The sequence below is a fragment of the Cibotium barometz genome, chromosome 65 (assembly GCF_041138505.1).
Source record: "Cibotium barometz isolate CiBa-2024 chromosome 65, ASM4113850v1, whole genome shotgun sequence".
NCBI classification, from domain to species: Eukaryota; Viridiplantae; Streptophyta; class Polypodiopsida; order Cyatheales; family Cibotiaceae; genus Cibotium; species Cibotium barometz.
The window spans coordinates 11,049,796-11,064,210 of NC_141110.1; the positions used below are offsets into that span (position 1 = coordinate 11,049,796).

The window sequence follows — 14,415 nt, forward strand, 5'->3', positions numbered from 1 at the left end:
TTGCACCAACTTGTTTGCAACCATTTGGATATGGGACATCCAATTTGTAGTAACCCTAACCTCTTGTTCTTTGATGTCATTCAATAGTGGTTTACTGACTGTTTATATCACTCTAGGTTGAGTTTAGTGGCAATTTGGATTTTGAACATCCAAATTGCTACAAATGTTTTAATGTTTTGTGGCAATTTAGATGTTGAACATCTAGATTGCTACAAAATTTTACCTCTCTCCAAACTATGGATGAAAAAGTTTCAATGCAAGAAGGCACCTTCTTACAACTGATGGGAATAGATGCCTTTGATGGTGGTAAGTGTGGCTTCACATATAGCAACTAACATGTTGTACATGGGTAGGCATCTGCACCTTGTCAATCAGGGATTTCACTAATGTAAACGAGAACATGTGAACATGTTAATAACATATGTTAATAACACAAAAAGTCTTGTGATCACATGTTATATTCACAAAACTTTCACAAGGGCCTAAAAAAATTATCTTTGTCAGGCACAAAAAATCTTCTTAGGTGGCCACTGACCTGCTATTATGTGAAGATGGTAACATGAGAACATGTGAATAGCTTATTCCCATGTGTAGCCAAGCTTTTAAGGGGTTCCCAAATGGCAAGTGACCTGTTATTTTGTGAACGGTAACATGAGAACATGTGAATAACTTGTTCACATGTGTTATTATCACAAAAAATCTTGTGATCACGTGAATATTAAATCCTTGTTATTAATCAATAAGGTTTACCTTGGACTCTGGAGTCTGTAGAGGCTAGGAAAAATTTAAAGCATGTGCATTGTTCCTTTTAGGTGTATCAATAATCATGTTACATGTATGTACAAGTTGGACAAAATTCAAAGCATGTGCCTTGTAGAACCTAGAGATCATGATATTACCACGAGTGAGTTGAGAATCTGATTATGGGTAGCCTCTCACCCATAATGTGTTTTGTTACATTTGGCTATAAAATGATGATATTACCACAAGTTTCCTAGCCTAGAGTACTAATTATGCATTTTAATATACGGTATTAACTATACCTTTATAGTTTCTTCTCCTACCATGAAATATAGTTTCGTCTTTGGAAAACTATGATCACGGCATGCAGTCTTTGATCATCTCCTACTTTAAAAAATCCTTTGGTTACAAATGTTCTTCATTGAGTTTGTGACATGTGGAAAGCCTTACTAATGCTAGCCCTAGTTGTAGCACACGGACTCACCCCCATCCTTCTCCTAATAGAAAAGAGGGAGATTAAGCCTTACTAATGCTGGCCCTAGTTGTAGCACACCCATCCTTCTCCTAATAGAAAAGAGGGAGATTTTCCCCATGCAAGTTGGTGCTATGTTTTACTTTTGAAGTTTGTTTTGTAAACTAATGCCACACCTCCAAAGTGGCTAGGAAATGCCAAGGGACATGGTATTAGGAGACTTGTGACTCCAGCTGCTAAGCTTATGGGTGGTCAGGATATGCTTAGTGAGCTACTCCACCACACCACTTGGGTAGCTACAGTGGATAGGTGTAACTACGATCATGGCACACTCCACAAAAGCGACAAAGCGGCTGGCTGTAGAACCTTGAAGAAGCGACACACTCCACAAAAATCATATCTTGACCACCCATAAGCTTAGCTAGCTTCCCAAATTATGGCCACCCTCTACAGATATTACAAGCCTGTGGGCACCATGCTTCAGTTTTGGTAGAGCCTTGAAGGCCTCAATAAGTAGTTGCTCCACCACTGAACTCGTGGCTTTGAGAGCCCTTGTGCCTACAGTAGTAAGATGGCCATGCAATGAAATACATCTCAAGCACATGCGCATTTTGGTAGAGCCTTGTAGGCTTTGAGAAGTGGCGCACACCCATAGAGACTATAAGAGCTGCCTCCTCACCGCCGCGTTGCTCTTACTCAATAGCCCATTGCCTCCATAAGCTGTTGCCGATGTTATCTTTTCTTGGTGGTGCTTGGCAACCATGCCTCCAACCAAAGGGTCCCCAAGGGCCAAGGGTGTGTTCATGTAAGAGTGTCTAACCCTTTGTTTTAATTGAAAAAACCATATAAAATACATCACTCACAAGCTTCAAGTTCTTCTTGCTTGGTTGTGCAACCATGGCTCCAACCAAAGGATCCCCAAGGGCCAAGGGTGTGTTCATGTAAGAGTGTCAAACCTTTTGTTTTAATTGCAAAAACCAAGTAAAACACATCACCAACAAGCTTCAAGTTGCCAAGAGATAAAGCTTGCTCCAAAAAGCGACCAAGAGATAAAGTGGCAAAGAGGAAAGAGGTGGGGGTGACACGAATGGGATGGATTTGTTTAGACCGGCTTTGTGTAGGCACCCTTGGCCACTTTAAGCTTGTCACCAGGGAAGGTTTGGGAAATGTTTTGGTTGATTTATTTGTTGGAATGCAATGTTTCTTTTTATTTAGAGGAAACAAAAGCAAGATCTCAACAAAAAGAGTAACTGAAGAGACAAAAGGGTTTGATTCTCCACCGCAAGCAGAGACCGTAAAGAAGGCTAGAAAAACACGCTCTAAACCAATGGGAAATATTATTTTGGCCTCAACCATACCAAAGAAGAGGTCCTTGTTTTCTTCGTCAACAAAATTGTCTATATCTCGGGAGAAGAAAGGAACAAGTTTTCGAGATTCTCAAGAGCCACAAAAGGCTCTAGGTTCACAAGCCAACTTTGGAACTATATACAACTTTCCAAAGGGTTCTTCCCATGACAAGGCAAGTAAAGAAAGAACCAATTCCAGCTTCTCCAATGTTTCCTAGTGATGGAGAAGAATCTCAAGAGAATTCAGATTCTAATGATAGAGGGACGATTGCTACAAAGATGGATCCAAGAACATCCTAAAAGAGTAATTTCCAAACAACCAGCTACTACGTGTCTCCTTAATAGGGTACCAAGGTTTTATTAATGCTCCACCTCAAATACCCTCCCTTGCTACTGGTTCTGATGTGTCAAGGTATTCATATCCAAATCATGAGTGGTCTCTTACGTTCAAGATAACTCATTATATTTTGTTATTGAAAAACTTAGTGGTGGACAGAAGCTTGAAGAGATGGTCGATGGAAAAGTTTTGAATGTTGACTATACAGGAGAAGATGAAATAGGAGAATAGGTTCTTCTGACAGTTGCTGCAAAGGATTGTGTGATTGATTTTCTTATGCAGCAAGGAAACCTTCAAATCAATCAATGTGGGCCTCTAACTCTCTTTACTACCTTACGGACCTATGGTAATCTACTTATTGCTTTCGCACCTTTTCTATAAGCACAACCAACACAAGGTCCAACAAAATCTCAGGCTCTCAGCTCCAAACAACAAGAAATTATTGCCACACTAGATTATCAAAGTAAGAAAGATATTGGAGCTTCATCTAGGGGTAAAAAATGTTCTAAGAAGAAAGATATCAAAGCTTGATCACCAACTCTAGAATCTTCTAGCTCCTCAGAGAATGAAGATGAAGATAATGTTCCTATCACACCTAGAACAGAGTTGAGTTTGGGTATTATAGCATCATAACAAAATGCTATGACAGAAAAAATCAAGCAAGAAAAATTGGTGGAGAATGGAAGGATACTTAATCTTCACATTCAAAAGATTGAGTGGCCACCTATTGATACACTTACAAGAAGAACGCCTATGCAGATTATAGAGCCACACACTGTCCATGTGGAGAATTTAAAGAAAAAGATAAAGCTCAATCTACATGCTACTGTGGTTCCTTTTATTGTACTTGTCAATCTAGCACAATGTCGTGATAGACAATCTTTTGATATTTTAAAGATTTATTCATGAGTACACTTACTATGTCATTGGAGGCTTCCAGTCCTCTAAAGCAAGAAAAGAGCTACACATGGAAAACAAAGGTAGCCCCTTCTTTGATTGAGTAGATTGTAAAGTGTATGTGGGGTTTAGTATTGATGAAGCAAAGCTATTGGCTTGGGATCACAACAACAACAATGACTATTGGGCCAAGATGTCTTTCATATTGAGTGAATAAAGTTCTTTCACCCACGAGTACAAGGACTACATTGAGAAGAATGGCAAATCAGACTCTTCCCTTGGAAGAAATTTCCTTCAAGAAGTTAGAATTGTTGTGGAGAAGGAGAAGCAATCATATGGGCTATGAAAGTATGATCCACTTTTCTAACTAGCATTTTGTACTGGTGAGATTTGGGATGCTCAAGAAAGAATATTTACCATGTGGGAAAGCAAACAAGTGTAGTTTCAAAAGCACGCAACAAAAAGGTAAGCTTAACTATTGAAGAGCTTCCAAAATATATGAAGTTGATGCCTTGGGCGACCCCGTCAAGATATCAAGGATGAGAAAGTAATTCTTCTTGTCTCCTGATGCGGGTGATTAGGAAGGAGCTTACACTTGAAGAGATGAGTGCTAAGCTCAATAAGTAAGTTATGTACTTTTATTTGTGCATTCTTTTAACACAAGGTTTTTTGTTTCTGTATATATTTGATTTGTGTTTTCCAATCACAAATTTTTTATGAAAATCCAGGCTGTGATGATAAATAAGTTGAAATGCCACTCATAGGAGAAAGTACGAGAACAATATCCACACTCAAGCTCACAAGCTTCCCTTCAAGAGTTCTACAAGTTCTCTTGTCTCTGCAAAGGACTATAAAAATTCTCTAAATTGCTTTGATAGCCTATCCCAATCTGCATTGGAGAATTTAATCATAGAATCTACATACACTGGGAGAGCGAATAAGATGTGTCTCAATGCAATCATCCTTCCTACCAGGCTTAGCCTCAAGTGGGCTCTCCCAGTGTATGTCACATCTTCAACAAATTTTGGGCTACGATGCTCAAGGTATGTCACACCTAAGTTTCCAAAGCAATGCGATCTTCTCAAATGCCCTAATATGGTGGTTGTGGGCTTTTATAAAGGTCGAGAGTTTGCATAGTCGTATATCAGCAGGCCTGGAGAACTTGCATGTGCGTTGTCACCTCCACTTTTGAAGATAGGGAATGAAACAATTTAAGCTTTTTTGAAATAAGGCAAGAGTTTATATATTGTCGTTACATAATGTGCACTTATTACAAAAATGTGAAATTTGTAAGGCTCTCGCCCCACAATTCATCGTATAGCATATGAGGAGCATAGGGTGAGCCATAAGCGTCTTTGGCTGTCACCCATTTTGAGACGTTTGCTAAGTGTGGCATAAGCGTCTTTGGCGATGCGCATTGCTCACCTTGACGCTTTGCTGCACAATGTGTCGTAGAGGTATATAATTCGAGTGGGCTCTGCAGAGCCACAGCGGCTGTAGGCAAAATTTTGACGGCGCCGTCAGTAGCGTCATTACCTCCCACACTCCAAGCTAGCTCTATGTAAAGCTTCTCAGTGGACATAACTCCAGAGTTGCGTGCTGTCCATTTCGCACGACGGGCCTGCCGTCTCTGTGTCAAACCTCTTTCTTGTCGTTACGGCAGCCGATATGGCCGTGAACCCATCTCTCGCTAGCCCATCCATAGGATACTGAAAGTCGTCGAAAAGTGTATGAAATACATACTCGGGACTTGTTGCCTTGGCGGAGAACTGCACCCCATAGCTGCTGCATGAGCTATGCATGGGAATGGCTATGGAAGGCAGGCTTGTGGAGCACTTGGCTATGGAGGGCGAGAGCTGCAGCGAGCTGCTGAAAAACGAGGGTGGTCCTGCAGGGCTGGTTTTGTCTTTTGGGGATATGATTAGGCTGAGCACGTCTTGAATCCAGCAAGACTCCGGCGCTCCTCTATGATTTTCGCCTCTATGATCATAATCACATAGAGATTGGGCGCTGCAGTCGGTCGTGCTTGTTTCACTGCATTGACGGCAAGTAAGCTCGCCATCATCAACATCAATCTCCTCCTCCTGCTGATTCTCAGAACTTCCATCACCATTACTGCAAGCAGGTCCCTTTACTGCTGCCGTAGAGTTTGCTGCAGCGGCAGCCGTAGCCCGAACAGTACGAGGAGACGCAATGCCGCCGGCTGCAAGATGATCATCCGCACTCATCAGGGAGGTAGAATCAGGGAAATTGAGATAGGCGGCACAAGCGGGACCACGCAGGAGAAGGCTGGCGATGTCGTAGGCGCGGGCAGCCTGCTCCGCCGTGCTGTAAGAGCCAAGCCAAATCTTCTCACGCGAGTGCGGAATGCGAATCTCCGAAACCCAGCGACCCCAGCTGCGCCGGCGCACGCCTTTGAAACGGTCCCCCGAGCAGGCGTCCAAGGGACGAAGTGGGCGAAGGCGGGGAGGAGGCGAAGCAGACTTGACCATGGGTTGTTGTAAGCAGCGGGATGGGGGCGGCCTGAGTGGAGAGAGAGAGGAGGGGGTGGCTGAGTGGAGAGAGAGAGAGAAAGCGAGAGAAAAAGAGCAGCGGGAGAGACGGGGGCGGGGGCTTTGGCTGTATTCTCTGTCTCGTAAGTTGCGAGCTCGTTGTTTTTGTGCACCTATGTGAGATCCGTGTCTGCCGTGGCCACGCGCGTTCTCAAAACACGGCACAGAGGCCCCTAGCCCCTTTGCTCGCGTGGCTCATCCCCATTCGCGCATGGTTGACGGGCTCTCGTTGTCTGGCACGTTCTCAAAACACGGCACGGAGAACCCTGGCTTGCGTGGCTCATCCCCATTCGCCTATGGTTGGCCACGTTTATAACCTTACCTCACCAAGCTACCATTATATTTTTAACGTGGACGCTTCTGCCACGTGCTAGTATAACTCGATGCCACGGAAGCTTTCTTGCATTAAACGCTACACATTTGAAAATGTTAATTCCCCTCACATTTCTTAAAAAGTCAAGGAAGGGACATTGTGCATTGAGCACTTGTAAATTCTCGTGATCGATTCTAAATACTTTTGAGAAGGTTTTGACTGGTTTTAGCTTGAGAAGAGGGTTCCTTCTTCTATTCCTCATGGCACAACGACGGTCTCCCCAACAACCATTGGAAGAGCTTGAGGTTCTTGCATGAGGAAAAGGTAGATGTATTCAGCTATAAGACCACTTGCATGAACATCCTCACGTGCTATATGCTTCCTTTTTTGTAAATCCAATTCCCCACAAGCGAGCTCGCTTGTGGAGGGTTATATTTTAAAAAATAAAAAATAAAAAACCCAACCACTCTCACTTGTGGTGGGTGGTTTTTTTCTTAATTTGGTGGTCTCTCTCTTTCTCTCTCCACCCCCTTCTCCCTCCACTCCCTCTCTATTTCCCTCCCCACTTTCCCTCCCTGTCTGTCTCCCCCCCTCTCTCTATCTCTCTCGCTCTCCCCTTACTTGCCCTCCCTGCCTCTCTTTCTCACTCTCTCCCCATCTCTCCATTCCCCCTCTCTTCGCTCCGTCTTATCTTTCTCTCCTAGGTTGCCCTCCTCGCCCTTCTCTGTCTCTCTCTCTCCCCCTATCTCTCCATCCCCACCAAGCAGCCAATCTAACAACCTCCGCTAGATCACCATGTCTAGAGACTCAAATCGACCGACCAACCGAGCACAATTGTTTAGTAGCATTCAAAGGGTAAGGGGAAGCAGCGCAGCCTCAATCTTAGACACATGCTTTCGTCAAATTAGTTCAAGGCAAGTAGCACACAGTCTGCTGAAGACCCTGAGGAAGAGGCACCCACAATGACGTAGCTCATCCTCGGCATCGACATCGCATTACCTAGTCCACTCCATGAGAAATCTAGTAAGATGACACTGTGTTCATTTTAGCATCATTCATCATTTGCTCCCATGGCATCAAGTGATAGTTTAACTCCGACCTTAGGGGGTGTTTCTAGAGTCTTGTCACATTTCTCTAGCTCGAGCCTGCTTGTATGTGGTAAGAAATACATGCAAATGAAGGCCACTCGTCCTCCACTGACAACCCAATTTGGCATGCAAGAGACTAGTAGTTCTCATGGTACAACCCGGACCTCACCATGGACCTTTGATGACCCCATACATCAGCGGTTGAAGATGACCCACATTTGGGAGCATATGGCATAGATCTAAACACTGCTGTCCAAATGAACTTATACACAAACGAGGACCTCATAGAAGAGACTGAGGAGAATGATGTCGTAGATGCACAACCCGATGAGGTTCCTGCATAGGAGCTTTTGTATAAAACCCTCTTGGAGTTTTTTAAAAGAACCCAGACTTTAGAGCAAAACCAATGAGATATGTTGAAAGTCCTTTGGGACATATACCACTGTTTGGGGTGCGAGTTAGCAGCCCCACCATTTCCTGTTGTGTTCCCTTAACCGAGCAGAGTGAATTTTAACTCTACTCGATGAGATTTCGTGTCATCCGCACGAAGGGAGTCCATGGCATCTGCTAACATAGTCCTAGAGTGGCTACAAACATCTTAAAAGATCTCAAAGCACTAGTCTTTGGGGGAATGGAAAAAGAGTGCAACAAAGATGCAATCAATATATTTTTACAAAAAAGGTATGACCTACATAACCTTAGGCATACACCTAGGGAATATAGAGCGGTTGAGACTAGCCTGACGTTGTCGGGCAAGGCATACAAATGGTGGATTTGCCTAGCCAATAGTACTAGACAACCTCGCACTTGGGTAGAGTTTGAGAGCACATTCCGCAAGGAATTTTTACTTGTGTGAATGAGCTTTAGACATCATGGCGTGAGTGGGATAGATGCTCCATGAGGGACATAACACTTACGTAGTATATTTCAAACTATTGCAAGATAGTTTTGAAATTGAAGGGAATCGATGCATCCCAAATTTTGCACAGATGTATGTGTGGTTGAGAACCCAAGTACGAAAGCTATGTGCAAGAAGACAAAGAACCTAAAGATCTCAATGAAGCGGTCAAGTACACTCAGATATACGATGATAAATTTTGTAGATCACAATCAGTTTTCAGATAGCAGTCTGGGAGGGTGGGGCATCAAAATTTAAAAGAAAGTTTTTTCAAAATGATAAGCGACATGGGGACAAGGGGTCATGGAGGGAAGGAGAGAAAACTCAATCAAGGGGGCCACTAGACCAAGAGACATAAAAAATCTCACAGAGAAAGGAACCCCACACACACATAAAAAGAAAGAGCGATATGAAAAAGAAAAAAAAAGTAGTTTAAGCTTACACTGCTTTGAACCCGAACATAGTAAGATAGTTTGTCCTAAGTTGGGTGTGCTATAAAAAATTCCAATGTAGCAAAGAAGGATGCTAAGCCTTCTAGGCAAGTACACACGGTGCAGGTGTTGCCTCACTAGACCGCAGAGTTTAGGGAGTGACACTATGCCAAACTGATAACACCCACACTTGTAGTGTTATACAGGTAACGTGGCAACCGTCATTTGGCCACATGATTTTGTCCAAATGCATGGCTTGACGAATGATTGTAGAGTCATCATAATGATCGATAATAGTGCCACTCACAATTTCCTTAACTATGTATTGGTTAAGAAATTAAAATTACCTGAAACCCATAGCGATCATAAGTACATGGTCTCATTGGCAAATGGCTTTTATAAGACTATTTGGGACACGGTGGTTTAGGAATACCTATCAATCAAGGGTTATGAGACCGAACTTGACTATCAAGTGATGCACTTGATAGAGTTGATGTGATACTAGGGAGGGAGTGGTTATTCCACTTGGGCCCTAGCTTGCATCATAGTTACCATCACAACCACTTTGAGTTTATGCATGAGGGTAGAATCATTGCATTGCATGGTGAGCATGATGTGCCGATGTCACCAGTGATTTCTTCCATGGAGTTGTGCCATGCCATCTAGCTCGACCAGGCTGATCATGTATATTCTTTTACTTTTTGTTTTGATGATGTTATTGTTTCCTTAGTTGAAACAAAACACATTAAAGACTTCAATGACGGAGACCCACTATTTGTAAACCCAATTTTATATGCTTGCGATCAAAATATTAACAGCCCAAAGTTGAAAATGAAAATTTGAAAAATCAAAAGTATGTAACTACTTTAAACTTGTTAATACAAGAATATGTAGACATGTTTCCACCGTCGAGGGTTGTTGGATCATACCATTTAGGTATTACCTCGTTCAAAACCAATCAATAACCCTGCATATAGGCTTAACCATTTCGAAGCACAAGAAGTGGAGCGGTAGTTGACCGACTATTTAAAACAAGGGTTTTATTAAAACTAGTTCTTCACCATGGGCATCGCCCATTCTTCTGGTAAAGAAGACAGATGGATCTATGTGGATGTTCATAGACTACAACGCTCTTAATCAGATTATGATGAAGGATAAATATCCAATGCCTACAATTGATTAGTTATTTGATCAACTCATTGGAGCTCGATATTTTACTAAGATAGATCTTATAAGGGTTGGGCTACCATGAGGTTCGTATACGAGAGCAGGATGTTCCCAAGACTGCATTTAGGACTCACTTTGGACATTACAAGTTCCTAGTTATGCCATTTGGCTTAATGAACGTACCAATAACATTTATGACATTGATGGATAGTGTTTTACGTCCATACTTGGGAAAATTTGTGTTCGCCATGGGAATTTGGATGGACCCAAAGAAGTTGCAATCCATTGTCAAATAGCCAAAGCCAAAAAACCTAGAATTATAAAATTTTCTTGGTTTGTCGGGATTTTATCGACAATAAAGGACTACACGAAAATTGCAGTTCCCTTGACTGGTCAGTTAAAAACAAAAGGTAAATCAACTCATTGGGAATAACTCTAACAAAAGAGATTTGAAAAGCTTAAGTTAGGATTGCTATTGCAATTGTGTTAAAAATAGTTGACCCTAACTATTCCCCGGCTCCCATTGGTCGACCATAACTGCCTAAAATCTCCATGATTCTCCCTAATCCTTTTCGAAATTTATCTATGAGTGCCTTTTGCGCACGAGTAGCAAGGTCATTTATGGCCGGGTTGTGGTGGGGCGAAGATTATGTGATGCCTTTCCCTTTCCACCCATGCATCCTTTTTCGAGGCGGCAACATCGAATTCCTACCCCCTCCATGTAGTTGTGCCAACTCGCTCCTTGCTCTCTATGCACATTGAGATCACATTTACACCAACAGTTTCCATTTTTTGATTTTTTTTCTTTTTCATTTTTGCTCCCTCCAGAATCCTGTCCGAGTTCAAGTTCTTGATCCTGACTGGACTCGGATTCTACTTCTTGGGGATTCTATGGATCTGGATGCGCTTCTCTTGCATGGGTTCCATCCTGTTTTCTGGAATCTTTCCATGATAAGGCTTCAGCCTATATCTGTTCACTAGTTTCTTTAGCCTTTCACCATCCAGGCTTGCCAGTTTTGAAGGTTCCCGTTCCTATTTTCCTAACGATTCTGAATGGGCCTATGTATCTCATCTTTAGCTTTCCTAGGTGAGGTCCCATTCTTGATAAGAGTAGTAGGACTGCATCTCCTTCCTCGAAGATTTTGAACTTTGTGTTTCCATCCACCTAGAGCTTTCTTCTTTTTTGCACAATCTTGGATGTCCACACACTATGCTGTCTTTTTTCATCTAGTCGAAGGAGTTGCTCGATTCTATGCACTTCTAACTCTTCCAAAGAGAGTCTTCATACCATGGCTATCCTCTAGAGGGAGTCTTCCTACCATGGCTATCCTAAGGCTTTGTGTGAGGAACTCCAAGGTGGTAAAAAATGGTAACTAGTGAGCTCTTTAGTATAGAGGCAAATAACAATGGATGGACATTACAATTGGTAGAATATATGCAAGTGACATGGATAGTGTCACTATTGACAATGTCATATGAGGGTGACCCATTGGAGAATGAATCCATAGGTGCTATAAAAAAAAACCTAGCCTTTTGTGTATTTTGCATTGGCTGCGATTTATTTAAAAAAAAATCAATGAGACCTTGATCTTGTCTAGAAGAAAATTGACTAAAATTTTTCATTTTTTAATTATACAGCCCACTAGTCAAAAATATTTGAAAAAAGAAATCCTAACCACACTTAGACCTAGTCGTTTTTCTCACTAGCTAGGAAAAAAGTTTCTCAATTTTGGTTGGGAGCATTGGAATCAACAACGCGTGACATTACAAATGAGAGTGATATCTCCATATTTTAAATTTAGATAATGGAGCTAGGAGTCAGCACATTGTTGTATCCAAGTGTGCATCTTTTCAACCAAGAGTTTGGATTGTTGAGAGAGGTGCCTTCCAAGCCTGTAGCTTTGCTCGCTGCCGCTTTTGTCCTAACCTGGCAACGTTGTGCACCTTCCATGAGCTTTCTTCTCAATCTCGTATTTGTACACAAGGCCTCCACTTCCTCGCTCCAAGTACATCGTTGCCTTCCAACCATCCACCACGGCGCACCTGCAATTCATGGCCTAGTCGGAGATCGAGGACTAGGCGACGAGCAATGGCACACCAGCGCGGATACCTTCCAAGGTGGAGTTCCACCCGTAGTGGGTGAAGAAATCACCGATGTTGTTGTGCAAGAGGACCTTGATTTGGGGTGCCCATGCTACGATAAGGCCCCGCTCTTTGACTCTCTCCAGGAACCCTTGGGGAGCTGTGCTGCGTTACCGCTTTCCCATGAGACCTAGGCAACAACCCAAAGGAAAGGTTTCTGTGGCTGGCCTCCAAGCCCAGGGCGATCTCTGCAATCTGTTCTGCAGTCAACCACCGCAAGGCTGCCAAAGGAAACATACACCGCAGACCCCACCTCCTACTTGTCCAACCAGCTCAAGCAATCGTGATCCTCCTCGCCCTTCCAAATCGCCGCCGTCTCCTATACAGCACTGATCGGCTCCGATTCAGCTTGGAAAAATGAAGCAGGCAGCAGCAAAGGCCCCCCACTGCCAAAACGGGCTGCTCTAAGTTCTTCAAAGCGATGGTCTTGTTTTCCATCTCGTCGAAGCTGTTGCAGTCCCCCTATGCGCTAGAACGGCGCCGTAACCATGTTAAACATAAAGTCGTAGCATTTCAAGAAACCGTTCATTTCTTCTAATCTGAAGGGCGACATCCCAGGAATGCATGTGATAAGGTCTCACGGGGGCTGGGATTCTGCGCACAAGAAGCATGGCCAAGTAGCTAGTACGTTAGGTGATCAATTAATAATGCCTTAGGTTATTAACTTAACACTATAAAGAAAAGCTTTGAAAGACTGTAAGGCATCTACTGGCAAAGTTTCTATACGAAACTATGATGACAAGATTTAGATGCCCGTCGCGATAGAGATAGTCATCGATCAAGGGAGCTACTTCCTCAATGAAGCGATTAAGAAGCTAATAGAGGAACATATGATCATATATAAGAAATCAATAGTCTACTACCAATAGGCTGGGACATAAATCTTCTTTCAACATTATGGGCATTTAGAATAGCTTATAAAAATACAGTGAGAGTTATGCCATTTAGCATGGTGCATGACTCGAAGCAGTAGTGCCGATGGAGTTCCTCACACAAAGCCTTAGGAAAGCCATGGTAGGAAGACTCTCTCTCTCTGGAGGATAGCCATGGTATGAAGACTCTCTTTGGAAGAGTTAGAAGTGCATAGAATCGAGCAATTTCTTCGACTAGAAGAAAAAAGACAGCATAGTGTGTGGACATCCAAGATTGTGCAGAAAAGAAGAAAGCTCCAAGTGGATGGAAACACAAAGTTCAAAATATTTGAGGAAGGAGATGCAGTCCTACTATTCTTATCAAGAATGGGACCTCACCTAAGAAAGCTAAAGATGAGATACATAGGCCCATTCCTCAGGAAAACGGCTCCCACTATCCACTCTTTGGTTTTTGTCCTAACGTGGCAACGTTGTGCACCTTCCATGAGCTTTCTTCTCAATCTCGTATTTGTACACAAGGCCTCCACTTCCTCGCTCCTCCAAGTACATCGCTACCTTCCAACCATCCACCACGGCGCACCTGCAATTCATGGCCTAGTCGGAGATCGAGGACTAGGCGACGAGCAATGGCACACCAGCGCTGATACATTCCAAGGTGGAGTTCCACCCGTAGTGGGTGAAGAAATCACCGATGTTGTTGTGCAAGAGGACCTTGATTTGGGGTGCCCATGCTACGATAAGGCCCCGTTCTTTGACTCTCTCCAGGAACCCTTGGGGAGCTGTGCTGCGTACCGCTTTCCCATGAGACCTAGGCGACAACCCAAAGAAAAGGTTTCTGTGGGCTGGCCTCCAAGCCCAGGGCGATCTCTGCAATCAACCACCGCAAGGCTGCCAAAGGAAACATACACCGCAGACCCCACCTCCTACTTGTCCAACCAGCTCAAGCAATCGTGATCCTCCTCGCCCTCCCAAATCGCCGTCGTCTCCTGTACAGCGCTGATCGGCTCCGATTCAACTTGGAAAAATGAAGCAGGCAGCAGCAAAGGCCCCCCACTGCCAAAACGGGCTGCTCTAAGTTCTTCAAAGCGATGATCTTGTTTTCCATCTCGTCGAAGCTGTTGCAGTCCCCCTATGCGCTAGAAGGGCGCCGTAACCATGT

At 43.3% G+C, this 14,415-nt stretch overlaps 1 protein-coding gene across 1 annotated transcript; it reads right to left on the bottom strand.

Moving 5' to 3' along the window:
- Window positions 1-4,995: 4,995 nt before the first annotated feature.
- On the bottom strand, window positions 4,996-6,417 carry LOC147602916 (uncharacterized). Its single transcript, XM_086797362.1, has one exon. It carries the CDS (start codon window positions 6,283-6,285, stop codon window positions 5,365-5,367), a length of 921 nt encoding a protein of 306 aa, XP_086653488.1. The 5' UTR covers window positions 6,286-6,417; the 3' UTR covers window positions 4,996-5,364.
- Window positions 6,418-14,415: the final 7,998 nt, after the last annotated feature.